General features: G+C 41.4%; 1 protein-coding gene across 3 annotated transcripts in view; it reads right to left on the bottom strand.

Moving 5' to 3' along the window:
- The window catches only part of MYO1D (myosin ID), a 350,526-nt gene that overhangs the window by 246,915 nt on the left and 76,375 nt on the right, over window positions 1-27,236 (bottom strand). For all 3 annotated transcript variants that reach the window (XM_027625032.2, XM_027625033.2, XM_027625031.2), the window contains exons 2-4: window positions 5,423-5,631; window positions 2,804-2,897; window positions 708-873 (exon numbers count right to left, since the gene is read on the bottom strand). In XM_027625032.2, coding sequence (XP_027480833.1) covers window positions 708-873; window positions 2,804-2,897; window positions 5,423-5,631 — 469 coding nt within the window. The remainder of the gene's footprint in view (window positions 1-707; window positions 874-2,803; window positions 2,898-5,422; window positions 5,632-27,236) is intronic.

The following is a 27,236-nucleotide window of genomic DNA, read 5'->3' on the forward strand; positions in this document are numbered from 1 at the left end:
ACTGATGACACCAGGCATTTCCAGTCCTTTTGTAACTGACACTGATAAAAACCCTTATTTCCTTAACAGTCTGACATCGATTTAACAAACAAAAACAGATTAGGCTGCGTTACACTGCCATAAAAGATGCTATGAACAAATAGAAACTAGAAGAAAATGAGATTCAGATTCATTAAAATAAATATACATGGAAGTATCAAGTCAGTATGTCGTATACCTTAAATGTGCGTGGTGCCAAATGTCAATTATATCTCACTTAAAAAAAGAGAGTTGTATGGTCATGATTCTGTGAAAAGAGTGTCATTTCAGGGAATGGGTGTGCTGGTTCTTCTGTGATGCGTTCAGGACAACAGCAGGAAAACATATGGGCAATGGTGATGTGTCAAAAGAGTAGAACTGATTAGTCCTAGATTGTGTTTTGGTCAAATCTTACCCAGAAGTTAGCACGCATTCACATACTACTCCCACTCCTGGCCACACACACACACCTAAATCCTTATCTACAAAGCCCAAACTTTTTCCACCCTGATATTGTAGCAGCTAAGAAGAGTATCTTGTCACAGAAAAGGAACTGAGGAACAGGAAGGGAGGGAGGATAGGATTTAAAGCTACTTTTAAGTAATTTTAAAAATTCTATACACGCGATTAGGTTTAAAAAAAAATTCAGCACTGGAAAACATTACCCTCAGAAATTAAGCACATTTTACCTTCTCCAGTAAGTAGTTATTGATATGTCCACCAATAGGATCCCCTTTGAAATCAAAGTTGATATCCATGTATTTTCCAAACCTACTTGAGTTGTCATTACGGTTGGTTTTGGCATTTCCGAAAGCTTCCAAGACACAGTTGGACTTAAGCAACATATTCTTCACTCTTTGACACAGATAAATGAAAGTCATTATAAAAAGTTTAGAGGCTGGGCCTTTTAGAAAAACCAGATTTTTTTAAAGCACATCCAAACATTTATACAAAGATGCTGACTGCAGCATTGTTTGCAATATTAAAGCAAACCCTAAATGTCCACTAGTAGGGTTGGATAAAAAAACTTTTCTCCTAGTATAGGATGCATTGACAGAGAAAGAGGTCCAGAATAAACTAATGAATGAGGAATTAGGTTGTAAAATAACATGTGTTGCAGGGTCTTTGTGTGTCTGTGCATGTGTCCATGTGAGTGTGTGTGGGCAGGCACATAGTTCAGTAAATGCTTAAAAATCTGGAAAGGCTAGTACATTTCACTATAGGGACCTAGCTTGACAGGGTAATGTAGGACTGGGATTTCAGGGGACTTCCACCTTGGACAAAATGCTGTAATTTTTAGTTTTTAAGTGAACATGTTTTATTGACAAAGAAAAATCTTAAAAAGATGTGTTGTGAAAAGAATGGGTGACACATTCATTCCTTATTCAATGAATGCTAACTTTCTATAGCACAGTCTCTCCCAATGGATACTTTTTAACTTTATGCTGGTCCTTTGTTTTCATTTCCCTGGCAAAACTCCTCTAGCATGGCTACACCTGTAGGAATCACACTGGCCATTGAAATAAGCTAATGTAGCAGATGCTCTATGACTCTAAGTCACCCCATAACCCTGCCAGCTTCTCTCCTCCCACATGAAAGTATACTTTTAAAATGTGGGGAGGGGGGACTGCACGCTTATGGTAAACAAGGGTGACCATCTTTAAAACTATAGTAAGATATGCCCATGAAACACCAGTCAATGTACACATGCCTGACTCTACCATACCAACTGGCTGTAGAAATAAAGTTAGTTCTCCCGAGCTTCTGTGGAGATTCAGATAACTGACTCATATTCGTGTCTTCATCATAGGAGATTGCAAATTCAGAATCAGAAGTGGGGATGTGTCACAGTCAAGAAAAAGGCCTCTTTGACCTCCAGCCCAGTTATGTAGAAATGAGGAAAGCCCTGGAAGGGTAAGTCTAGTCTACACAGCCTTCTTTCGTACCAACCCCGCATCCTTTCTTTTCTAGTCGTAAACTGAAGGCTGAGATGTGCATGCGGAGGGAACTCTTCCGAAAACAAATACTGAGCTTCACGCTAGCAACTCTGAAAACCTTTTTTTCTCTCAAAAAGTGCACACCATAGAAGAAAGTTAAGTCATGTTACTTTATTGCCACATTTCTTTCTTAAAACAAAACAAAACAAAACAAAACAAAGAAACAACCCATCCATTCGTTCCTTACAAATGGATTAAGAAAATACTACGTGGCGCAAATGGATTAAGAAAATACTACGTGGCGCTCGGTGCTAAAAGCCGGGTCCTGCAGACAGCGCCCAGCAGCCTGCATCCTTGTACGCTGACAGCAGCCTGGCATGAAACTTAAAAAGAAAAGGGAATCATTCTAGTGCTTCTAATATCAGGGGTTCGGGCTGTGACAATGCAATTCAGGGAAGGCATGGTTCTGAGTCCTGGAGCCCCCTTTCCCTCCGGGAACCCAGGGCTCCTCAGAAGACAGCATAAAAAAGACAACTTGAACAATGACATCTACCCGCGGGAACACCCTAGCTGAGCACGTGTGACACTGAAGGCAGCAGTTACAGGTGGAGTGGGAAAACTTTCATCTCTTGCAGCATTACCTTGTTTCCTATCTAGGTAAAGTTTACCAAAGCAGTATTTCTCTACGAAGAAGGGAATATAGATATAGGGTAACACAGATCAAAGGGCAGAGACAATAGTAAATCATCAACAAATGCTGGCTCCGTATGGGAGCTTCGGCCCCAGCAAGTGTGTGTAGAAAGCGAAGCCCCAAAGAGAGCGTCTCCCCATCTTCACACCGCCCTTACCTCTCCACCTCGGCTCTCTGGCTGGGGTTGGTGATGGCCGCGATGTACTGCATAATGTACTTACTGGCTTCCGTCTTACCCGCACCACTCTCCCCTGTGGGAAAAGTTGTGCAAGGCTTAACACTGTCACTGGAACCAACAGTAAGCTGACTTGTAACAGAAGAGTTGCAAATTTTGATGTTATTTACTTAAAACTTTTATGTTACATTGTTTGCTTTTTTTTTTTTTGAGTTATTTCCTCCCGTCTTGATACAGTCTAGGTTCTAACAGCTCTGAAAATGCTGAGAAAAAAATGACTATTATAGAAGTAAAATAACAAACAGATTACAAGTTAAGATGTACTAAGTAGAAAATATCAAGGGATAAAATGGGGTAAATGAATTCCTGAGACCAGTCTTGGTGCTTGGCAGTGACTTTTAAGCACAGCAGAAATGAAACAAGCTAATGACTCAAACACTGGCCATGGCTAAGTTCATATAACTTTTTTTTTTTGAAGATTTTATTTATTTATTTGACACAGAGAGAGACACAGCGAGAGAGGGAACACAAGCAGGGGGAGTGGGAGAGGGAGAAGCAGGCCTCCTGCGGAGCAGGGAGCCCGATGCAGGGTTTGATCCCAGGACCCTGGGACTATGACCTGAGCCGAAAGCAGACACTTAATGACTCAGCCACCCAGGCACCCCAGTTCATATAACCTTATGCTCTACAGCAAAATTTCTTTTCATCTTAACAAGGATGAAATATTCCTTCCAAAAATTAAAGTCAGAGCAATTTTAGTGAAAATAAAACCAAACCAAACAGCAAGCTCCGAGACATGGTGTCACAGGAAAAGCGGGACAACTGGTATAAGGTTGAGCAGAAGGGATCAGTTTAGAATGAGCTCGCCCAATTTTTAAATGTGTATGCCTTTTGACCCCCAAATTCCACTTGTAGAAATTTATACTACAGAAATAGTAAAAATACTAATGGGATCAAATAAGAATTATAATCTTTAAAGATTTAAGGAGTATTTCTGCAGACTATACTGTGTGTGTGTCACAGCTGAACGCTGCAAATAACATGCCTGTCAGTAGAGGACTGGGCAGATATTCAATGGAATACTGCACAGGTGTAAGTCCCCCACTTCTATATACATGCTAATGAAAAGATGTCCACTCCAAAGGCGCCTGGGTGGCTCAGTTGGTTAAGTGGCTGCCTTCAGCTCAGGTCATGATCTCAGGGTCCTGGGACTGAGCCCCGCATTGGGCTCCCTGCTCAGCAGGAAGCCTGCTTCTCCCTCTCCCTCTGCCTCTCCCCTGGCTTGTGCTCTCTCTCTCAAATAAATAAAATCTTAAAAAAAGAAAGAAAGAAAGAAAAGATGTCCACTCCATAGTGTTAAAACAGAAAAACAAGTTACATAATAGCAGTTAGAACATAATTCTGTATCACAGTTACACATTTATAATTTAATATGCATGTATGACTATATGTATTATACACAGAAAAATGTATAAAAAGGATAAACACTAAATTCACAGCTGTTACTGCTGGAGTTTTGGGGGTAACAAGGTATTCAAAGGGGAGAGACTTTTTGCTTTTACTTTATATGCTTAAATGATTGATTACTCCCTCCTTTTATAATCAGGTAGTATAGCTTTACATAATTGAATATAATGTAGTCCTAGGATATGATTCTCCAACACTAAGTTACTGTAACTCCTCTGACCCTTCATAATTTTCTCATCTATAAAGTAGAAACACAACTGTCTTAGCACTCAGAATTGTTTTGATAACCAAAATGGAATAAGGGTCATAAAAGCAGTTTTACAAGTATAAAGCCCCTAATGCAGATGTGAGGTATTATTAGCACCAAAATACATTCCCACAGTGTAGGAGAGGCCATCCTGGGTCAGCGGGCAGATACTTTCCCTATCCCCAATTCACACTACACGAGATTCCGTGAAGAGCTCAGCTCCAGCTCTCGGGCACACAGGGTCTATCACCTGTCTCTGCTCCGTAGGCTTCGAAGCTCCAGCCTCCAGCTGGGACAGCCCATTTCTGGTCCCTGTGCCTGGATGGCCCGTGACACTAACTCCCACTCGCCAATCTGACTTTGAGTTGTACCTCAGAACTTCATTTTCTTCCTTTCATTCTGCTGTTATTTAAAATAACCTTTTTGGGGCACCTGGGTGGCTCAGTTGGTTGAGCGTCTGCTTTCGGCTCAGGTCATGATCTCAGGGTCCTGGGATGGAGCCCTGCGTTGGGCTCTCTGCTCGGCGGGGAGTCTGCTTCTCCCTCTGCCTGCCTCTCTCTCTGACAGATAAAGAAATAAAAATCTTCTAAAAAAAATAACCTTTGTTACATTTTATCCAGTACTTTTATGTCCTTGAGACGGGAGGAAGAATCTTTCATGATCAGAAGTCCATCCACATGTAACATGGATTTATAAATGAACCAAGACTAGACATCTGTCAGAAATGATCTGGTGTTCACTGCAAATTTTTTTCTCCTATAAAACTGCTTACATTTCTAACTTCCAAAAAAAAAAAAAAAAGATCTATTCAACAGTTTGGATCCTTGAGTACCTAATAAGTTAAATGCATTTTGACCTTGAAAGTACAGGGGATCCCCTCTGAATACCTGATATCACAATACAAGTGTCTTTTGAGCGCCTCTTCATAGCTTTGTAAGCAGCATCAGCAATTGCAAAAAGATGAGGAGGTCTCTCGTACAGCTCACGTCCTTTATACTGCTCGATTGTGTCCCTCCCATAGATGTTCAAAGACTTGTAAGGATTCACAGAAACAACGACTTCTCCAATGAATGTGTAGATGCGCCCTTTTTCAAACCTGTACAGAAGCAAAAGAAACAGAAGAGTAGCTGTGGTTATATAGAAATGCTGTCTTTCCTAAGTCTCATTTCTAAGAAGATCCAAGTGTCCCAGGAACAGTTTCTGAACTGACATTTCATTGATTCTGAATTTAATTTGAGACAATGCTTAAGGTTGTGCCCCTTCAGATGCTGCTGGTAGAAAAGACCAGTAGGAGTTAAAAGCCAAGAAAGAAGAAAGAATGTCATTTGGGGGAGGCTGGATATTCCCTATTTCCAAATACAAAAGGACCAGAAAGGGCTCTACACTAAGAGCTCTAGTAAGAAAAGAAACAAAAGTTAAAGCAGGTCTTGTAATCTACTTAGCCAGATTTGCAATTATAAAGACAACTGTCCCAATACATTTCTTTTGTTCTCCCTCTTGAAACCACACTAAAATGTCAGTAAAAGGAGTAGGAACGCTGAAATTCATAACAGAGAGAATGGTACAGGAGATGCTTTTGGCACACATCAAATTCATTATTTTAAACGACTGCCTTAAAATTTCATGGTATAGATTATCATTCTTTATTCAATCATCCCCCTTCCTTCCTGCTATTATGAATAATACTGTAGAAAATACTACTGACACATAATCTTACAAATCACTGCTTTTATTTCTGTGGGGAAGCTAGTTGAAAGGTATGTGTATTTTTAAAAGTATTTATAATATGATAGCACCTTTTTACCATAAAACGCTAGCACGCTGCCCCATAGATGATTTGGATGTCTAACTGCACATAGATATATGTGATAAATGATTACACAAGCATAGAAAAATATGGAAGACCACTTGTTATGTTTTATGTGCCCTTTTATACATACAACAGGGTGATGAGGAGGAAGGCCATGTGGGTGGATGGAAGGAAGCCACAGGAACAAAGAAAAAAAAAAAGAGTAAAAAAAAAAACCACACCACAACCTGGCATATATGGTATGACTGCGACTGCACAAAATTATGTGCCTATATTTACAAAGAAAAAATTTAAATCTAAAACTTAGAAAACCCGTATCTGTTCACCCTATATACATTAACCGACACATATAGACATCCATCAACCAGGCCAACACCCAAATGGAGGTTTCTACACAAGCTGTTGCCAACACACGCCCCCTGCTGAAAGGCACAGGTAGACACAGTTTGTATCCGAGAATGAAGGGAGTGCCGAGACGGGCAAAATGCTCATCCACAGACAGCAACAGTGCCTCGAAGCATGCTTGCTTAGGACCAGTGCAGCAGGGCAAGAACCCTCAACTTCCTTCACAATGGAATGAAGGCTGTTGGCTATAATTAGGAGTGGAAACAAGCAGATGCTGATAATGTCAACAATAAATTAAAGCCAAGATTTTTATTAATTAGTGTATATTTACATAAAAGCTATTAATAACCACGTTAAGGTTGTCTTGTACATTTTTCTACTATGGTTTTCCTATGAATCCCCCCCTCATTGTTGGACAGAGTTTACATGGTGGTTAAAAGCCTGGACTCTGGGGTCCTCTACATCTGGGTCTGAATGCTCACACTGCAAATATAAGAGCTGTGAGACCTTGTGAAAGCTACCTCACCTCCATGTGTTTCAGATTCATCTGTAAAATGGAGATAATTATACCCACTCAATCCCTCTGGCATTGAGTAAGTACTTAAAAAAAAAAGGGCAATTAATCTTAAGCTTCCAATTATGCTCTGCATGAAAAATATTTTTAATAAACGCTTTTAATGTATGGTGATTAACATAATAAAAATTTAAAAAATAACACAATTAAAAAATAAACACTTATTTTATATTAACATTGCTACTTAAATCACAGCAATCCCTACACATGAGGAATTAATTCAATGATCATGATCTGATTCCCCGACTCAGCTGTTAATCAACGAACGGCAAATCACAAGCAAAATGTCCACATAACTCATGTTCAAACACCCACAAAAATAATAAAAAGCTAAGGTTCACTACCCAAGCCTTTCTGGCTTAACCTGCAAATTTGCAGGACACGCTCAACAGCTGTCTTCAAGGATAAGAATTAAAAGGACATGATTCCTTCGTTTTAGAAACAATGTCCAACCAGGAAAAAAAAATAAAGAAGGATGTTAGGAAAAAAAAAGATTACCTCACAAGTCTGGAACTCTGTGAACTGAGACACAGCAAATAGCATCTGAGATCAGAATGCTGGTGTAAGACTCCAGGTCTGCCTAATGACCAAATTCCATTTTATTTCAAATGGAATATTTTGCCTATCAAAACTTCTAGACATGTTTGTAAAACACAATTAAAATACATGTATGAACCATCAAATCCAAAACTGTTAATGTGAAGATAGTGGCAAAGGGTCAACAAAATATAGTATTAAATACAATACTTCGGTAATTTATAAAATGTCAGAAACTTGTTTGAAAGTCTGGTTATCACAGACGAAAGCTTTCGATTTGGTTAAGGCTTAAAATCACCGCGAGATGGCGCCAGTATACACTTTAACACCAGTGCAGTATTGCAGTTTGCTTTTGGAAAGCCTTGGGTTAAGAAGTTAGCACTCAGGTAATGTAGTCACCTGCTTGGTATGCCTCCGTAAGGAACTACTGTAATTATTCTCAACGACAAATAGGGTGATACCATCTCTTACAAAAGACCAAGGAATGCATTTTTATGCCTTCTTTGTGAAAAGCTTTTACGACAAACTTTTATAATGCATTCTTCAAACATTTATTCAATATCTACTATGTGCCAGACACCAGGCCTGACTCTGGGAATTAAAAAAATGAATAAAGAGCAGGGAAGTATTGCAAATAAATAATAACAACATGACAGGTAAGATAATAAAGGTATGCACTGTGTTGGCAAAGATGATCACAACACACCCCTTCCCACGAGGAACCCAAAGAGTACGCAAAGTCCAGAGCAAAGCCCACGAGGCCTTTTGTGCTCTGTCCTCCATATTTCCTTTCACTCGACTCTCCTAACTACCCACGACACACAGACCTATCAAACCCTCCCTATCCCCCTCTCTGTCTCAGTCACTCCTGCTGTTACATTAATGAGCTACTGAGAGTACCCAAGGCTTGTTACAGTTCATGGTTTGGCCACGGGGTTTATTCTGCCTACAATACCCTCTCCCCACCCAGTCTCTTCTTCACCCATCTGCTCAGTCCATTCTCACTCTTTTCAAAAGCCTACGCCTCAGCTCCCCCAGGAAGTCACTCTTGATACGCCCATTTCCAACACTGACATTTTGGTCTTCGCTCTGTTCAGATGTTTTTTCTTTAGAACTTCCAAAATACTTAAAATAGCTTAACAGCGATTGATTTTTAAAACTCGATTTCTTGGGGGTACCTGGGTGGCTCAGTTGGTTGAGCGTCTGACTCTTGATTTCGGCTCAGGTCATGATCTCAGAGTGAGATCGAGCCCTGCATTGGCTCGTGCTAGGCGTGGAGCCTGCTGAAGATTCTCTCTCTCCCTCTGCTCCTCCCCCACCCAAGGTTCACACACACTCTCTTTCCCTTTCTAAAAAAAACCCCAAAGAACAACAAAACCTCAATTTCTTTAAGAAGTTTAAAGATAATTACTGACTGGGCCAGGTATTTTCACTGGCTTCTGAATGAAACAAGAAGGTTCTAAAAGTTTTTTTAAGTTTATTTTTCTAAATTTATTTATTTTACAGAAGGCACATGCAGGGGAAGCAGTAGGCAGAGGGAGAGGGAGAAGCAGGCTCCCTGCAGACCTAGGGAGCCCCACACAGGGCTTGATACCAGGACCCCAGGACCACAACCTGAGCTGAAGGCAGACACTCAAATGACTGAGCCATCCAGGTGCCCCAAGTTTATTTATTTTTTAGTAATCTCTACATCCAACGTGGGGCTCGAACTCACAACCCCAAGATCAAGAGTCACTTGTTCTTCTGACTGAGCCAGCCAGGGGCCCCTAAAACATGTTTGAACTAATGAGTAGCCATGAAGAAGATGTAAAGGTAATGCCTTCGGAGGACAACAGTCTTGTACAGGAATTCTGGAACATTTTTTTTAAAAAAATATTTGCATTAATTCGCACATCATTTATACAAAAATTAAGGTACAACAGGAAGTTGAGATATACGGGGCTCCTTCACATCAGTCAAGGGCACAACCGTACAAGTATGACCCTGGGGAGTGAGGTGTGTATACATCAACTGATCCTACAGGTAATGAAGTGCTAGCTGCGGACTAAGGCGAGCTCCACAGGAACTTCAGTGTGAAGGCAGCAGAAAGGAGAGAAAGGGAAATGTGAGTTACTTCAAAGGGAAACTGGACAGAATCCAAACACTTACTGAACATGAAGGGCAAACATATATTTAACTTTGAGCTGGGTGGAGGAGAAGAGGGAATTTACTTCAGATGATGAGATTTCAGAGGTACCCTCGAGGCTTCCAAGGTTGGTTCACCCACTAACAGAATTCAGTGTTGTCCTTGGCTGACTACTTAACATGAAATCAATTACAATCAGGAGGAAAATTATCTGTGAATAGTATACTAAGTATTCAAGAGAATCTTCATTCATGAGTAAATACTACTTATTTCATGAGAATGTATGCTTTCAGATAGGAGGGGCTTAATCACATTGATTTGGCCTGTTTTCCTTCCCTCTTCAATGTACATGAAATCCTGAGTTGCTGGGAACATTCATGTTGCCCAGGAAACGTGTTCACCTGCACGAGCCATCTCTCTGCCTTCTACTATCTCCTCAAGCAACTCCAGCCTGCTGCCCAAAGCTAGTTCTCAACGACACTGCTGAATCCCCCGGCTGATTCTCTGTCTTCACCTTACTTGGTGTCTCAGCAGCCTCTGATACTGACTCTTGCTTCAACACACTCTTCTCGTGGCTTCTCTGGGGCCACCTTCTCTGAGTGTTCCTCCTCTATCTCCTTTGCTGGCCCCTCCTTTTCTCATGATCTCTAAACACTCAGGTTTTCTAGGGTTGGGTCCTGGATCAACTTCAAATACCACCTAAGGGACTACTGTTTAAGGAGGAGAGAGTATGGTTATCTTGGCCCGATTGCACCCTCTGAAAATCATCAAGAACAGCAAAACGAAACAAAGCCAGACAACATTACCTACTAGGAAACAAAAACCCAGCCATGACTCTGACATATGATCTATGAAGGATGGGTGGAAGTGCCACGAAAAGTCGACATAGTTGAGGGAGGTCGCTGAGAGAGAAGAAGCACCTTGGCAAACGCCAGGCCCTGGAGCAGAATTCTCCAGAAGTAGGCTGTTCAATGTTACAGGAAAAAAGTAGGCAAAGAAACTGACAGACAAAGGGCAGATCAAGAATACCCACGAAAAATAAGTATGTCAGGAAGGAGAAAAATTATGGTAAAATATTTCTGCACGAAAGCAAAGAACGTAAAAATAATATATCCCATTAAACCAAGAGATCAAAGAAAACATTTAAAAATAGAGAAATCATGTTTCAAACCATTTTTTGGAAAAGGAGACAGGAAACCAGAAGAGCTCAAGGAAACAGAAGAGGAGAAAACCTCACAGAAATGAAGGCTACACTACCAGACAGGAGAATGGGCGTGGATACTGCCGGACACAGGGGCGAGAAGAAAAGGCGGAGAAAAGTGAGCAAAACAACGTGGAAAAACAAAGTTGAAGCAGAAAGAAGGAAAGTATAGAAGAGGGAGATAACGGAGATCACATGACAGGTGTTCCTGAAGACTTTGGTATGATAATGGTGAGCTTTCAAAGCAGCCAACAAAGATGCCAATAATGCATGTCAATGGACAGTGTTAGAAAACAGACCAGGCCCCTGGAAAAACAAAGACCATGGATCATTAGCACCATGGCTTGAACTGTGGCCTCCCCCCAGAAAAGATACGTTGAAGTCCTAATCCCTGGTACCCGTGAAAGTGTCCTTATTTAGAAACAGAGCTTTGCAGATGGAATCAAGATGAAGTCATCAGAGTGGGCCCAAATCCAACATGACTGGGTTATGAGAAGAGGAAAGCGCCACGTGACAGGGAGGACACCATGTGATGACAAAGGCAGACAGATGCAAGCCAAGGTCACTCCCAGAAGCTGGAAAGAGGCAAGGAAGGATGTCTCTCCTACCGGTTTCAGACACAGCATGGCCCTTGACTTGGGACTTCTAGCCTTCAGAACTGTGAGATAAGGAGTGTCTCATCTTTTAAGCCACCCAGTTTGTGGTATTTTGTTATAGCAACTCTAGGAAATGAATACAACTAGTTATACCGAAATAAATTCCATGAAAATGGCCTGATTTCACTTACATTTAAAGAAATGCAAATCAAACCAACAATATGGCACAATTTTCTCCAGGTCGAGAATGTACATAGTGAACAGCGTCAGCAAGAACACGAGGTCACAGGTGTCTTCCCTGTCGCAGGTATCATCTTCGTTGGCGTGACTTCCTTTTAATCCATTCTCCATAAAATATAAATCTAAATGCTCATTCCTATCCTTAAATCTTTTCAGTGGGAAGCCTTGATATGAGGTCAATCTGACATCCAGATGTTGGCTTATCTCATGCCAACTACTCCTGATGACTGTGCTCTGGCCAAGAATAAAACAAGATCTGTCCCCACCTAAAGTGCCCTGTCCACCAGCATCCCATGCTTGTTCCCTCTATGGTAGTCAGCACAAGAAGTTTCTTGTTTGTTTTCTGTCTCCAGAGGAGTACAGACCATACTTACCTTGTTCATTGCTTTATCTTCAGCACGCAATATAGTGCCTGGAACTTATAAGAGCTGGTTAAATATTTGAGGAATTAAAAAAATGAAGGGATGAAGGAATGAGTCCCCTTAGCCTACCTCCGTTCTCTCAGCAAATGGTTTGCATCCCATTTATGGAGAAAACTCAGGCCATCAAGTGTGTAAGACTTTAAATCACCTACCATCATTACTTTTTAAAAAAAATTATGTACTTAATTTCACTTTTCTTATTTCCTTATGAGTCAAACATGGGAGGTGGGGAGATTAAGTACAGCACGATATCACCTAGTTTTTAATGGGCCACATCCCTATGTTCTACCAGAAAAAAAACATTTCCTTTCACATGCGCAGCTTCGCGTAATCTAGATACAAATAGTAACTTATATTCCAGGAAAATATAATTAAAATAGAATCTACTCTGACTCACCCTCCGAGACAGGTTTTTCACTGTTAGGGAAGGAAGTTGCAAAGTGTTGGGGGGGTTGACTTGGAACTGGAGGTATCAGTTTGAACTCGGCATATGTGGTGGGGCATAGGGAATGGAAAGGGAGAGAGAGATGTATGTGCACACACATTTCCTAGCTCTGTCTTCTGAGGAAGCTTAGAAGCAATGACACCCAGATGTTGGCTTGTATTCTTAACTAAAAAGACCCAGGATCCCGTGGAGAAAAGTGGATTCTGGCGCTGGGGCAGGGGAAGTATAAGATGAGTCTGGAATACCTTGTTGAGCCAGAAAGTAGGGAAGTACTCAGAGAATGACAGCAACTTGTCAAAAGAAACAGGAACCAAAGTGAATGGGCTCCCACTGGCCAAATCTGGAACCACATGAGCACTGAAATAAGTAATATCAGAAACATCATAATCCCCCGAATAAAATCAGAATCTATGAGCCCAGACTGATATAAAATAGAAGTGAACTGGAGAAGGAAAAGCCCTTCCTTAGAGTAGAATGACAACTAAGAAATACAGAAGGAATGATGTTAGAAAATGATCTGTGCATGCAAAAACCAGCAGTTGAAAGTGTGATGAGGAATGGGGTATTTGCATAGCTGCAAAGTATCTCCCCACAAATTACTTAGCAATTACAAAGGGAAAGACAACTAATTTTACAGGAGAGAAATGCTGTGACCACCTAAACCATGTGCTCAAAGTTACTGTCACCACTACTGATGCAAACTGACATGTGTGCCTGTATCATTAATTTTATGTGAGGCGCCCCAAACATTCGGTCAAACAGTATCCTGGGGTGTCTGTGCAGGTGTTGCTGGATAAGAGTAACATCAGAATCAGTGGACTGACAATAGCCAAACTGTGGAAAGAGCGAAGATGTCCATCGACAGATAAATGGATAAAGAAGATGTGGTATATATACACAATGGAATATTATGCAGCCATCAAAAGGAATGAGATCTTGCCATTTGCAATGACGTGGATGGAACTAGAGGGTGTTATGCTGAGTGAAATAAGTCAATCAGAGAAAGACATGTATCATATGACCTCACTGATAGGAGGAATTCTTAATCTCAGGAAACAAACTGAGGGTTGCTGGAGTGGTGGGGGGTGGGAGGGATGGGGTGGCTGGGTGATAAGACATTGGGGAGGGTATGTGCTCTGGTGAGCGCTGTGAATTGTGCAAGACTGTTGAATCACAGATCTGTACTTCTGAAACAAATAATGCAACATATGTTAAGAAAAAAGAAAAAGAAGAAGACAGCAGGAGGGGAAGAATGAAGGCAAGTAAGTCAGAGGGGGAGACGAACCATGAGAGACGATGGACTCTGAAAAACAAACAGGGTTCTAGAGGGGAGGAGGGTAGGGGGATGGGTTAGCCTGGTGATGGGTATTAAAGAGGGCACATTCTGCGTGGAGCACCGGGTGTTACGCACAAACAATGAATCATGGAACACTACATCAAAAACTAATGATGTAATATATGGTGATTAACATAATAAAATAAAAACAGAATCAGTGGACCTAACAGAGTGCCCTCCCCGGTGTGGGTGGGCCTCATCCAATCCAGAAGGCCTGATTAGAATAAAAGCGTGACTCAGAAACAATGCTTTGTCTCTCAGCTTCACTGTCTCTGAGCTGGGACACAGGTCTCCTGCCCTCATATCCAGGCTCAGACTAGAACTTGCACCACTGGCTCTCCTGGGACTCCAGCCTGCCGACTGCAGAGTTGGGACTTCTCGGCCTCTGTAACTGTGCTGGCCAAAAAAAAAATCTCTCCAAATGTGTGTATATAGACACACACATATCCCACTGGTTCTTTATCTCTGGAGTTGGACTAATACAGATTTTGTACCAAGAGTGGTTGTAGAGGGACAGAATCTTAAGAATGAGGTTTCTGAGTTAGTTCTGGAGTTTCGGGAACTGGCTCTCTGATCAGATTTTTTAAAAAAGATTTATTTATTTAAGAGAAAGAGAGAGAGAGAGAGCATGAGCAGGAGGGGCAGAGGGAGAGGGAGAGTGAATCTCAAGCAGACTCCACACTGAGTGTGGAACCTAATGTGGGGCTTGAGCCCAGGACCCTGAGATCATGACCTGAGCTAAAATCAAAGAGTTGGATGCTTAACCAACTGACCCACCTAGGCACCCCAGGTTTTTATTTTGAATAGACAATACAGGCTCTTAGTAAAAGATTCAGAAAATATAAATGATCAGACAGTGGAAAGTGTTTCTCATTTTTCTCATTTTCCCACAGTCTCCCTTGCCAGAGGCAGCCACTGCTACTGGATTTCTGTGAATTTTTCTAGAAAGAGGTTATGCATACACACACATATATAATCTTTTTTACATGAATGACATTTTTCTAATTAAAATATGTATCTTGGTGATAGTTTCGTGGAAGTAAATAGAGAAAAGCCTCATTTTTTATGCCTGCATAGTATTTCATTTCGGGATGAATACACAATAACATATTTAATTAGTCCCTATTGGACTTTTAGGCTGTTACTAATCTTTTCTACTATGAACAATGCAACTGTAAATACAATGGCATCTATTTCTTTGGGCATATGTGTACATATTCCTGTAGAACACATTTCTAGAACTGAAGTTGCCAGGTCAAAGGATACGTACAATTTAAATTTGTGAATTTTTGCCAAATTCTTCTCCAGAGAGGCTGCTGTAGCAATTCGTACTTCCACCTACAGTTTGTTTGCTGGGTGTGGATTTTTAAACCAACAACGCTGGCCCATATCAGAAGGACAGCTTATAATGCAGTTTTAATTTCAAAGTACACCAAACTTTGACCCCTTTCTTTATTGATGTACCAAACTTATGCAATGCTCATTAGCTTACTGCCAACTTTCCATATGGTTCAGTTCAACTTCCCCAGTTCTTAGATGAGAATTTCTCCCAAGGGTGAAGACATCTTATTGCAGCTTCTCCTGGCAAAATCATGGTCTCCATGTGATGGAAGCAATTCATCTACTCCCCTTTGTTAGACTGCACGTTCCTGAAGTGGGCAGGGATTATCTGTTAGATTATGAGTGGAGAGCCACACAGCCCTGGAGCCGTAGGTTTGAATCCTGGCCCTGCTAGTTACTGATTGTGTGTGTTCATAAACATCTGAGTAACTAATAAGTGCCTTGTGCCAGGCACTGTGCCAAGAGCCTGAGTTACAAAGAATAAGGCATGGTATTATTGTACCAAAGACAGAGACAATGCCACGTAGTACACACAATGACAGAGGATTTAAAAATGACATTATTTTTTTAATATTTAATTTTTATTTTTCTTAAAGACTTTTTATCTGTGAGAAAGAGAGCGCAAGCATGAATTGGGGGTAGGGGCAGAGGGAGAAGCAGACTCTCTGCAGAGCAGGGAGCCCGATGTGGGGCTCGACCCAGGATCCCAAGATCATGACCTGAGCCAAAGGCAGATGCTTAAATGACAGAGCCACCCCGGTGCCCCGAAAAATGACACATTTAAAAAAAAACTTGTCATTTCCCTCTGGCTTCCATTCTCTTTCTCTCTTGCTCACATGTGCGCGTGCATGCATATGCATGCGCCACCCCCCCCCCATCATATTGTTTCGGAAAAGATTTAGGGCAATAACAAAGATAGAAAGGATGCTAAGGAAGCTCAGAAACAGGATACCTAACCCAGTTTTAGGAGCGGGAGGGTTCAAAGAAGACATCCAAAAATTAATTTCTTGACATCTGAATTATTTATGTGATCATACCCTCTCCACAGGTAGATCTAGGCACTTCTTGTTATACTGCCTTAAGAGCACCTGAAATAGGATGCTTTATTTTGCCTTTTTATTAACATACCGAAGCCTCGAAAGAGAACATTTGAGGAGACCACAGCCCACCAGTGTAGCAGGGTGACACTGGCACCTAGCTCCCAGGAGTGTTCCATGGGATGAGACGCTCCGCTCACGGGAACAACTCGCACACTGTTGGCACGCAGTGAGCATACAATGACGTGAAGTCCTCTTTTATTATGAGCAATACCGCCAGCCATCCAAACGGCAGGACACGGCTTTCCTCCCCTCGGGTCCCCCTGTCCTGTGCGCCGCATCTGCGCTGTGCTGGGTCTACCCTCACAGCGACGGTCACTTCTGTTAGCCTACTGGATCACCATCCAGCTTGGCGTCGTGTCTAGAAGGGATCCTCCAAGTAGTTCACAGGGACCCTCTGAAGTCAGAAAACCTTCCATAGCAATTGTCAGCCTTTCCACAGCACAGGAAAGTCACGAGGGCCCCTGGCAGTGGTCTGACGGGCTCCCTGGCTTCATCTCTCGGTTTTCTTTTCCAGAGCCACCCCTCCTCACGTGAGCAGCACAAAGGGTAGTTAACCAGCAAGTGTGGTGAGGAGATGCCTGGCTGAATTATTTTACCTTTTTCTTTCTTTCCTTTTTTTTTTCCTCATTGCAAGATGAATTTGATACATACTATACGTTTTTAGAGAATGCCTGCTTTTTCAAAACACATTTCTATTATATAGTAAGACATGCCTTGTAGAGAAACATTAGCATTAAAAGTTGTTATTGCTGTCTTCGGTTTTATTTGTAGTCACTTGTTCATTCATTCAGGAGTTATTAGCACGTTCCAAGCACTGTTCTGGGAGCCATGGTGGAGGGATGAGCAGGCAGACCCGTCTCCCCCCTAATTCAGGGTAATGAGAAGGACAGACACTGAATGGGCTCCAGGAAGAGGCAACAGAAGGTGCAGGGCACAGGTGGAAGGAGAGATGAGTGCAGGACACAGGACTACACCACAGCAAGGACAGCAAGGGGAGCGTGAGGGCTGTGCAGGGAGGTGGGTGTGCGAGACGTGCAGCGTCACGGGGTCTTGCGCGGTATCTCAAGGGCAGAGTTTAAGCACTGACCACATTGGCCTTTTGCAAGCCCCTGTGACTGGAGGCTGGAGAGGACGGAGTGCCTGGCAGGGGAGCAGGGAGGAAACCACCGCCTGGGTCCTGGGAAGGGCCCGCCGGGGCTCTGGCTGGAGTGGAGCAGTGGGGAGGTGGAGCAGGGACAGGCTCTGAGTGCAGAAGCGGCACCGATTGGATAGGGTGACTTCCCGGATGTGAGATGTGGGAAAGACGAAGGTGTCAAGCTGACCACGGTGCTGCTTATTATACGGAACTGGGACAGTAGGGGAAGAGCACAATTTTGGGAGGTGATGGTGAACCCCACAGGCTGTGTTGGGTCTGAGATTCCTGAGGGAGAGCCAAGGAAAATGCTGCTTACTCCTCTTTCTCTCTTAAGCTAATTGCGCCTGACCCTTTGGACACAAAGGAAACAATGCACAGGATGGCAGACACAGAGTACCCAGAGCACAGGGAGGGCGGCCAGAAATCCTACCCGTCACCAAGGGCACCTGCTGTGGGCGGGCGGGGGGGTGGGCACCTGCTCTGCAGCCCAGGAGGAGACAAGAGATATCTGGGTTTTATTTTAATTTTTGTATTACCTGAATTTGATCATGTCAAGCGACTCAGCGATTCTACCTTCCTGGTATAAGGAAATAGCAGAAACAAACACAACACTGTCCTCACCTAAAGGCTATCTACTGAGGTCCCAGGCAATGTGGTTAAGACAATACTACTACCAATACGATAGCTCCTTCTCAGTACACGGTCTAAATTCTTGACCAAAAAAGACATTTTTTTACCACTGTTCATTTCCCCAGCAAAAGGAAACAGTTTATAGTATATCTCAATGAAAACATAAGTGGCGAGGATATAAAAAATAATCTGTCAGACACGGCATAGCAAATCATGCCCACAAATACAGCAGCTGGCCTGACATCTGGGAATGGACTGCTTTTCAGTTTTTGTTGGTTTGTCTTCTGCGGGGTGTGTGAAAAGGATTCAACTTGCGACTCTGTCAGTGTGGTGAGAAGGATGTTGGTCACTCACAAGGTGCTCAGTCAACTGGTCACTTTGACAGGAGAGTCTCTACAAGGGCTGATATCAGGACATGCCCACACTGGGCAGAGAGTCACAGTTAGGAGAGGGCACCTGTAACTTCAAACTGTTGAGAATCAATCTTGAAATGGCTTCGTTTTGTCCTTGCAAGGAAAGTTGTTCTTTTGCTGAGATCATAAAAGGTTACAGTGTGAAGTTACCAAACCCACACCAGGGAAGGCAAATTATCTGTCTTGGTTTCCATTTGCCACCCTATAGCTTTTAAATAGTCTTTTTAATTATTTAATTGACTGATGGATTTAGCTAAAATCCTAATAGAGGAAATATAGAGATTGGTGAACTGGACCACAGTAAAATCACTCTCAGTGACTGTAAGAGTCCTTAGGAACTACAGAGCGTCAGACTAACAGATGGATGTTTAAATACTCAGATGCATTTAAAATTAGTAAAACACAAAAACACACACGATGGAGATGTTAGGTATTTTACAAGGTTAGCATATGAATAAATCACAATAGCATTATTTAGTTATGAAATGCTGAGTGTCTAATGATGATAGACACGAAGATCTGTGGGACTGGGCTCTGCATCCGGCTCCACGCTCAGCATGGAGTCGCTTGAGATTCTTTCTCCCTTTGTCTCTGCTCATGCTCTTTCTCTCTCTCTCTCTCCCCCAAAATAAATATATACAATCTTAAAAAAAAAAAAGATTTCCTATTAGATTAGTGATTTGGCTCCCTGGCATGCCTAGGAAAGTGGTTAAGTGCATTCTGCCTTAACCAAGGGGTTAGCCTAGATATAAATCAGCACTGCTCAGGAAAATGAACGAGACCTAGGCCTGAGCGAGACAATCCCTTGGTAGAAATGCACAATTACATGAAGTGATTACAGTTATGCATTTTAAATACTACAAACCACTTATACCACAGTATTGAACTCTCTTTTAAAAATAAATAAGTAAATCATTTCACAGATGTCTGAGGACTGTAACTAAACAGGATGCCTTTAGGATTCTTACCCCATCCTGACCCTTGGATAGGAAGCCTCTTCACCTTACACTATACTTAAATATTTGGCTCTCTGGGTGACAGGAAACCTAACAGGTTCACCCTGTCCCTCTGCCTAATTTAGTAAGTGACAGAAAACCTAATCATTTGATTAGATCCCTTGTTAAAAACTGTAATTCCTTACACCAGTTTTCCTAACATGTGAAGGTTCTGCTATAGTTAAAGCAAGGTTTTCCTAGGTGTTATTGAGACTTGGGGCAACCAGATAGGGAGCTTTAGGGTTCAAGCTGGGCAGTAGCTGTGGCAGGAGACACTGAAGAGAAATAAATGGTTAAGCAGTCAAGCGAATGGATTATTTCCATTTCGGCTACTGTGACAACACCTGTTTTCAGTTCAGAAAACAAAGGCACAGTAAACTAATATTTATTGTGCCAAGAACTGCATCAGATGTTTTTCATGTATGTTGCCAATTGTAAGTTTATTAAATATTAATAGAAAACTTTCCAAACCTCCTTTTGTTGACATCCCATGTCCAGTTACAGGTGAGAAATTACCACACATTTAAACCAATCACCTAACCACCATCTCTGCTCTGAGAAATCTCAATTACAAGCACACCTTTCACTGGCCTGGGAGGGAGATCTATTTCCACTACAGAATGGATGGTGTAAGAAGAGGACAACTGGAAAGCTTCCCAGATGCTCCTAAGTTCTGTGTTTGGCCATTGTTTCTGTTGGGTGAACTAACAGCCACCGTAGAACTGAGCAGAGAATTTTAAAACCAGGAAAAAATATTTACTAAATGAATGAATGCATGCATGAATGGCCAGAAACTTTGTCAGCTGGCTCTCCTTGGCTTTGTCAGAAGTCTGTAACACCCAGTAAGGCCACATTTCCTTGAGGAAAGCTTTAAAATTTGCATTATCCTTATCCTTCTTATATTTGGCACTTTCTTTTGGTTTGAGGTTGGAAGCTTTGTTTTGTTTTGTTTTGGTTTTTTTCAACAACCTTCCCTGTGTCTAATGTAGAGGAGGAGTTAACTTCCTTTCCCCTATTAGCACGGCAGAACTTGTGTCATTTGCGTGGCCTTGCTTTAGGACAATGGACAGCAGTCTCAGGGGTAGGGGGAGGTTAAATGAGCACCCGTACTATTCTAATGCTGGGAGTGTCTGGGGGCACACCGAATTTTCATGGTGCTAATCTGGTAATACTGTCACTGCTCTGACGCCAGCAGACCCTAAAGAAAGATCAGGAGGGTCAGACAGCATCCTTGAGTGAAATGCCAAAAGCTGCTCCCCGGGGCCCCTCAATAATGGCTGTTGGTTCCAGGATGGAGTTGTTATGGTAAGGACAAGGGAGCTGAATTTGGAGGGATTTAAAGAAGATATAAAAGGCAAACAACATCCACTATTACCACTCTGCAAGGGGTTGCCATTGTCACATGACACAGGAGACGTTGCAGCTTTATCCCCATATTGTAATCAAGTCTCCTAAGAGACCATGAGCCAGATTTCTTTCAAATTTATTTTTACTTATTCCTAGTACATTGCTGGTGGCACCCAGGGGAATTTTTACTAAAGGAGGAGGGACCTGGAATCATGAAGAGGTGAATTATAAAAACCTCCAAGTATTAAACGGACTCATATCCAATTATAAACAATCAACACATTCCAAAGACAAACATGACACAGATACTCTGCTCTATCCAGTCGGTCCTTCTGCACTCCTGAAAATAACCGCGTGCTGTCTATACTCAGGAATACCAGACATGAGGAAGTGAACTAAGAGAAGAAGAATGTGGTGGCAAAGAAGAGAGTCAAAAACTAAAAACAGATCAAATACATCAGGAAATGGAAAAAACAAATAATTTTCCCTATTTTTTCTTAGTTCCTAAAGCAGAAATTAAATCATTTTTATTGCTAGATCAAACTGAGAAAGGAATTTATGTAAATAGATTGGTTGCCAATTTAAGACAAATACCATCATACTTATTTTTTAAGTGTCACTGCAACCGGGACTGAATTCAGAGCTTCCCAGGATGGTGAGAAAAGCTTTAGCAGCCCCCAGAAGGCAGCTGTCCTCCAGCTCAACCTTGCTCAGGAAACCGTTCCCCTAAATGTCTGCTAATATTACATCTCAAAAAGTAAAAGAAAAGTTCAGCCGACTTATCCATAGCATTATTTCCAGAGCTTTACTTAAATTTTAAGTCCCACTGCCCTCTGTGAATAAGGACTGAAACTCAGCTATGTGACTGAATAATGAAAAGAAAATTAATATTCTGATTTTATAATTTCAGGAAATACTGTCTCAAGTTTTTGCTTATAATCCGTCTACTAAGTTTAAAAAGTCCAGGGTTTGGCCAGCGTGGCCAGTGTATTTGGCAGAGCTCGGGCTGAGGATTCAGCTGGCTCAGCCTGGGCACACACGAGGAGCCCAGGGTAAGGATTCTGCCGGTGCAGCCAGGGTGTCCAGCAGGGTAGGGGTGGAGGAGGTGGCCCGCATGGTGGGGACATTCAGGAGGACCGAGAATATATAAGTAAAATGATGAGGATGAAGGGAGCCAGGTTTCTCACGACTGCAGAAGGAACGCACAAATTTCGAAGGAGAAGGCTAAAATAAACCTCGTGGTGTCGGACAGAAATGGGAGATATTGGTATGAAATCATGGTGTTTAAGACAAAGAAACAAAAAGACCGATGTACATTTGTGTGTGTCTCCCTCCCCTCGCCACCCACCAAACTGTTTTCTGAGAAAGGCTAAAAGCAATGACATACCAGTAGTGACAACTATAACTACTACCAATCTTGATTTATTTTTTAATTTTATTTATTTATTTTTAAAAGATTTTATTTATTTATTCGACAGAGCAAGATGTGAGAGAGGGAACACAAGCAGGGGGAGGGGGAGAGGGAGAAGCAGGCTTCCTGCGGAGCGGGGAGCCCGACGCGGGGCTTGATCCCCGGACCCTGGGATCATGGCCTGAGCCGAAGGCAGCACTTAACGACTGAGCCACCCAGGTGCCCCCAATCTTGATTTCTAAATGCCACACCAAGACTAAACCAATGGTTTTTGGAGAAATGGCTGATTTCATCACTGGGACAGGAAAAACACAAGATAAGCCTGGAATCTTACGGAGCCAGAAAATAAGGAAGTTCTTAAAGACTGAGACAGGGACATATTGGAAGACACTGCAGCCAGCTGAAAGGGGCTTCCACTGGCCCAATCTACGCCAAATAGTTTCACTTTATTTGGGAATAGAAGGAGAATGGGTTTTGTGGTTGACTACCTTCGTCCTCTGTTGTGGCTCTGGGGACTACAGCTTTTATCCTGACCGGCCTTCTAGGAGACACATACCAGCGATTAGACCAAAGCATGGGGCTAAACTGGCACAAATCCACCACCACAAATGAACAAACAGCTCGGATCTATTGCTTGTTTAAAATATCTAATACGTGGGCGCCTGCACATCGGCAAAATATGTGTACGCTTTGCTAATAAGGTCCTTCTTTAGATATAGAGAGGCAATGCCTTTTATTTATGCTTTGAATGTGTTCTTATGTCAGGCTGCTAAAACTGGATGCAGAAAAAATGGTTTTGGTTATTAATGCATACAAGAATACTTCTTCCAAGTTTTGTCCTTAATATCAACTAGAAGAAAGAAAATTTTTTTTTTGCTGGAAAATAACTTGTAAGACATGGTATCAATTAGGTTGGCCTTAAATATTTCCTTTCCTCAAATTCTGACTAAAAGATTAATCACTTAGGGAAGAAACATCTTTCTCACTGTTGACAATCTGTGGCCGTTAGCTCTGACTTTTAAAAATAATTTTCATATTGAAGTAATTGCAAACTTAAAAGTTGTAAGAAGAGCATTAAAAAACTTCCAAATATCCTTCTCTTTGCTAACATGTTTTCATATTTGTCTTACTCTCAAATATGTATGTATATGCATGCAAATATATATACAAATACTAATACTTTATTTATACAGATTATAATAACCTACTTTTCTAAGATGGACCAGCTTATTATAGCCACAGAATTATACCGCTGACCCTCGAACACACAGGCTTGAACTATGCAGGTCCACTTACACAGATTTTTTTACAGTACAGTACTGTAAATGTATTTTCTCTTGATTTTCTTAACATTTTCTTCTAGCTTACTTTACAGTATAAAATACATATAGCATGCAAAATACGTGTTAATTGACTGTCTATATTATCAGTAAGACTTCTGATCAACAGCAGACTATTAGTAGTTAAGTTTTGGGGAAGTCAAAGTTGTATCTGGATTTTCAATTATGTAGGAAATCAGTGCCCTAACCCCTTGAGTGTTGCTCAAGGGTCAACTGTGTATCATTTTATTCTTCAAATGGTACATAATTCGAGTTAGGGAAGGTAGCTGATGGTGCTGGTAAAGCTGAAGGTTTTGTTGTGGTGTGTTTGGGACGTGTTTGGGCTCTTACATACTAGTCCAGTAATCAAACGAAGCTGTCTACGGAAGCCAGGCCGGCAAAACAGGTAAGTGAAGCAGAAATGAACTCTATAGGACCCGGAGGGCACTGGACCAGCGTGTGCCCTGTAGAAAGGAGCAGCTATTGCTCTCATAGATGGTCCCTATTTTGAAATGTGTACCGAGTGCCAGAACTTTTTTTTTTCCTCTTCATTTTTCAAGACAAGCTAGAGAGAGTGGATTTTTAAGGGATGTTATCCAAATTTTAATCGGGACTCATGTTTAAAGATAATAAAACTGGTTTAGGGGGGAAGTACATACACATATTCATTTGTCATTTATATACAGCTCACTACATGATCAGTTGACAGGTGTAATAATAATTTCTGGTGATGACTAATAGAAAGTTCTGATACCATAAATAGGTAATAGACTTTGTGCAAAACAATGAAAAAAAAAAAAAAACCTACCCTGCCCTAAGATCCCATAGTCAATTCTCTTGCAAAGGAAGTGATGCAATACCAACTGCATGCAGGATAAATAAAAAAGGAAGACTGAGCTGGCGGGGATTAAACCCATGTTACAAAACAACATCTGCAAAACAGAGCTCTTTAAAGGAACCTTCCTGAGTATTGCTACTTACAAAGAGGCCGGTTGAAACACAGCAGTTGTGAAGAAACTTATGATTCAAAGAACAAAGGCTCTTGTTTTTAATTTTTTAAAAAAGAGCACCAACAAGGAAGTACCCTTGGCATTTAAAGGCTGACCTTAAGATTTATCTGGTAAAATCAGTATTTATACATTACTAATCAGTCTGAATAATGTTTACTTTTGGCTTATAGAACAATTCAACTCGTTAATCATGATATTACAGTTACTCATAAAATAAAATTGATCCAATTTTCAAACATCTTAACATCTTTTAGGAAGTATTTCAAGTCCCATCTCCATAAGGCTCTCTGTGGCATCTTTAGCCTGAAGGATCTCTCTCCCTCCACTGGAGGTAGAGGCTGATCGCTGTCTCTACAATTTATCAATTAATCGGATGCCACACTGGCGCATCTCCACTATTACCCTTTTAAACTGTTTAATTTGTTATTGTTATTTAATATTTAATATTTCAAGCGTCCCTTTATTTCTTTATATAAAACTAAACACTGTTATTCCAAGTGCTCCAGTCTGCACATTGTTGGTTGCTTAGTCTGTGGTAAGTACAGGAATAGAGAATGTTTAGAAACTTTTATGGCAATTTGACATTACGGTGACAGCCAAGAGGGAGATCAGTGAACACGTTCGACCAAGTAAAGACCATTCTGGATGCTGTTACATTCTCACGGTGAGGTTGTGTGTGACAGAAGCTGGATATTAGTCATCCACAGTGGAGCATGTTATAATCTATAATCCTTCAGGATAGTTTAGCAACTCTAATAGAGAACTACATAAAAACCTCAGAAAGTGTAAGCATTTATTTTCATTACTTGTTAGGTTTACAATCATTTAAATTTTTAATCAGGCCTGTTTTAAATTTGTAGTTTAGCACTATTAGCTACACTAGGAAAATAAAATTTGTATTACTTATGTTTAATCCAATTTAATTTAATCCCTAATCCTTGGCAAAACAACCTTCACAGCCTTTTTTATTTGGAAAAGACACATCTTTTCCGAATGTAGTAGTCACAGTGAACTGAGTATCATGGTGAAGGCAGGTCCACAGAAATGAAGACCAAAAGAGCTCAAACTAGGGTGGGCTCCGAGGTATGATTATCTCACATACTGAGTCTGGTTTTGGAGCCAAAACTGATGATTAGGTGTATTACTGGCAGAGATGACCGATAAAGCAGTAAGACCATCAAAATGAGGTCGCCTTTACACATATAACATAAAGAGATAACCTCAAAACTGAAAGAATTCTTTGAAAGAAAAAGTACGAACTTGAAAGGTGACATAGACGGCAGGGTCTAACCCTGGTCAAGGCAGCCCATCAGGATACCAACGTTGGAGCTGGGCTGGTCCAAAGAAGCATTGGCCTTGGACCTGGTCCTGGAAGAGCTATTTGGGAGGCTGCGTGCTCTCTGGGTTTCAGAGACTCCCTGAGACACAAAAGCTCAAACCACATCGCTCTTTTCGGACCATATATAACTTCAGGGATTAAGTTGTTCTCCGAGGGTTTGATGAGAGATGGGACAGCATGATTATAAAAGTAATCTTACGCTACCACACCTAAGGTGTTATATGCTGTTTACTTGTTCAATTAGTTTAAATGTATATTTTATATCCGATTTGTAAATGAGAACATCTGGCTTTGTAGAAAGAGTGTATTAACCTGTAAAAGCGAACTTTCCTATTTTGAATGCCTGAAGAGACTAATACATTTTTTAAATATTTCTCTTAAGAGTAAGTATTATGAATGAATCATGGAACACTACATCAAGAACTAATGATGTAATGTATGGTGATTAACATAACAATAAAAAATTTAAAAAAAGTTCCCATCAAAAAAAAAAAAAGTAAGTATTATGGGGCGCCTGGGTGGCTCAGTTGGTTAAGCGACTGCCTTCGGCTCAGGTCATGATCCTGGAGTCCCTGGATCGAGTCCCGCATCGGGCTCCCTGCTCAGCAGGGAATCTGCTTCTCCCCCTGACCCTCCCCCCCTCATGTGCTCTCTCTCTCTCTCACTCCCTCTCTCAAATAAATAAAATCTTTAAAAAAAAAAAAGAGTAAGTATTATGTCATCTGTTACTGTATTTTTATAGCTCACTGGGTGTTTGGCTTTCCAAGGCAACGCTAGTCAGTTCCTCGCTCGCTATGAATGAATTACTTCTTTGCCTGCCCTTTAGCTCCAGCATATTCAGGAAAGGAGCGGTGCAGAGTAAATGGTGAATGGCATTTCCCATTTTACAACACTGGCCACATGCAAGGCCTAACAAAATAACATAAGGAAGGACAAATATAGGTGGATTTTGCAATTCTCTCTGTTGTATACATGTTATATATCCATTCACATAGGAGAGCTACAAAATAATTTCACTTAAGATAAGTTA

Source organism: Zalophus californianus, chromosome 16 (genome assembly GCF_009762305.2).
Source record: "Zalophus californianus isolate mZalCal1 chromosome 16, mZalCal1.pri.v2, whole genome shotgun sequence".
NCBI classification, from domain to species: domain Eukaryota; kingdom Metazoa; phylum Chordata; class Mammalia; order Carnivora; family Otariidae; genus Zalophus; species Zalophus californianus.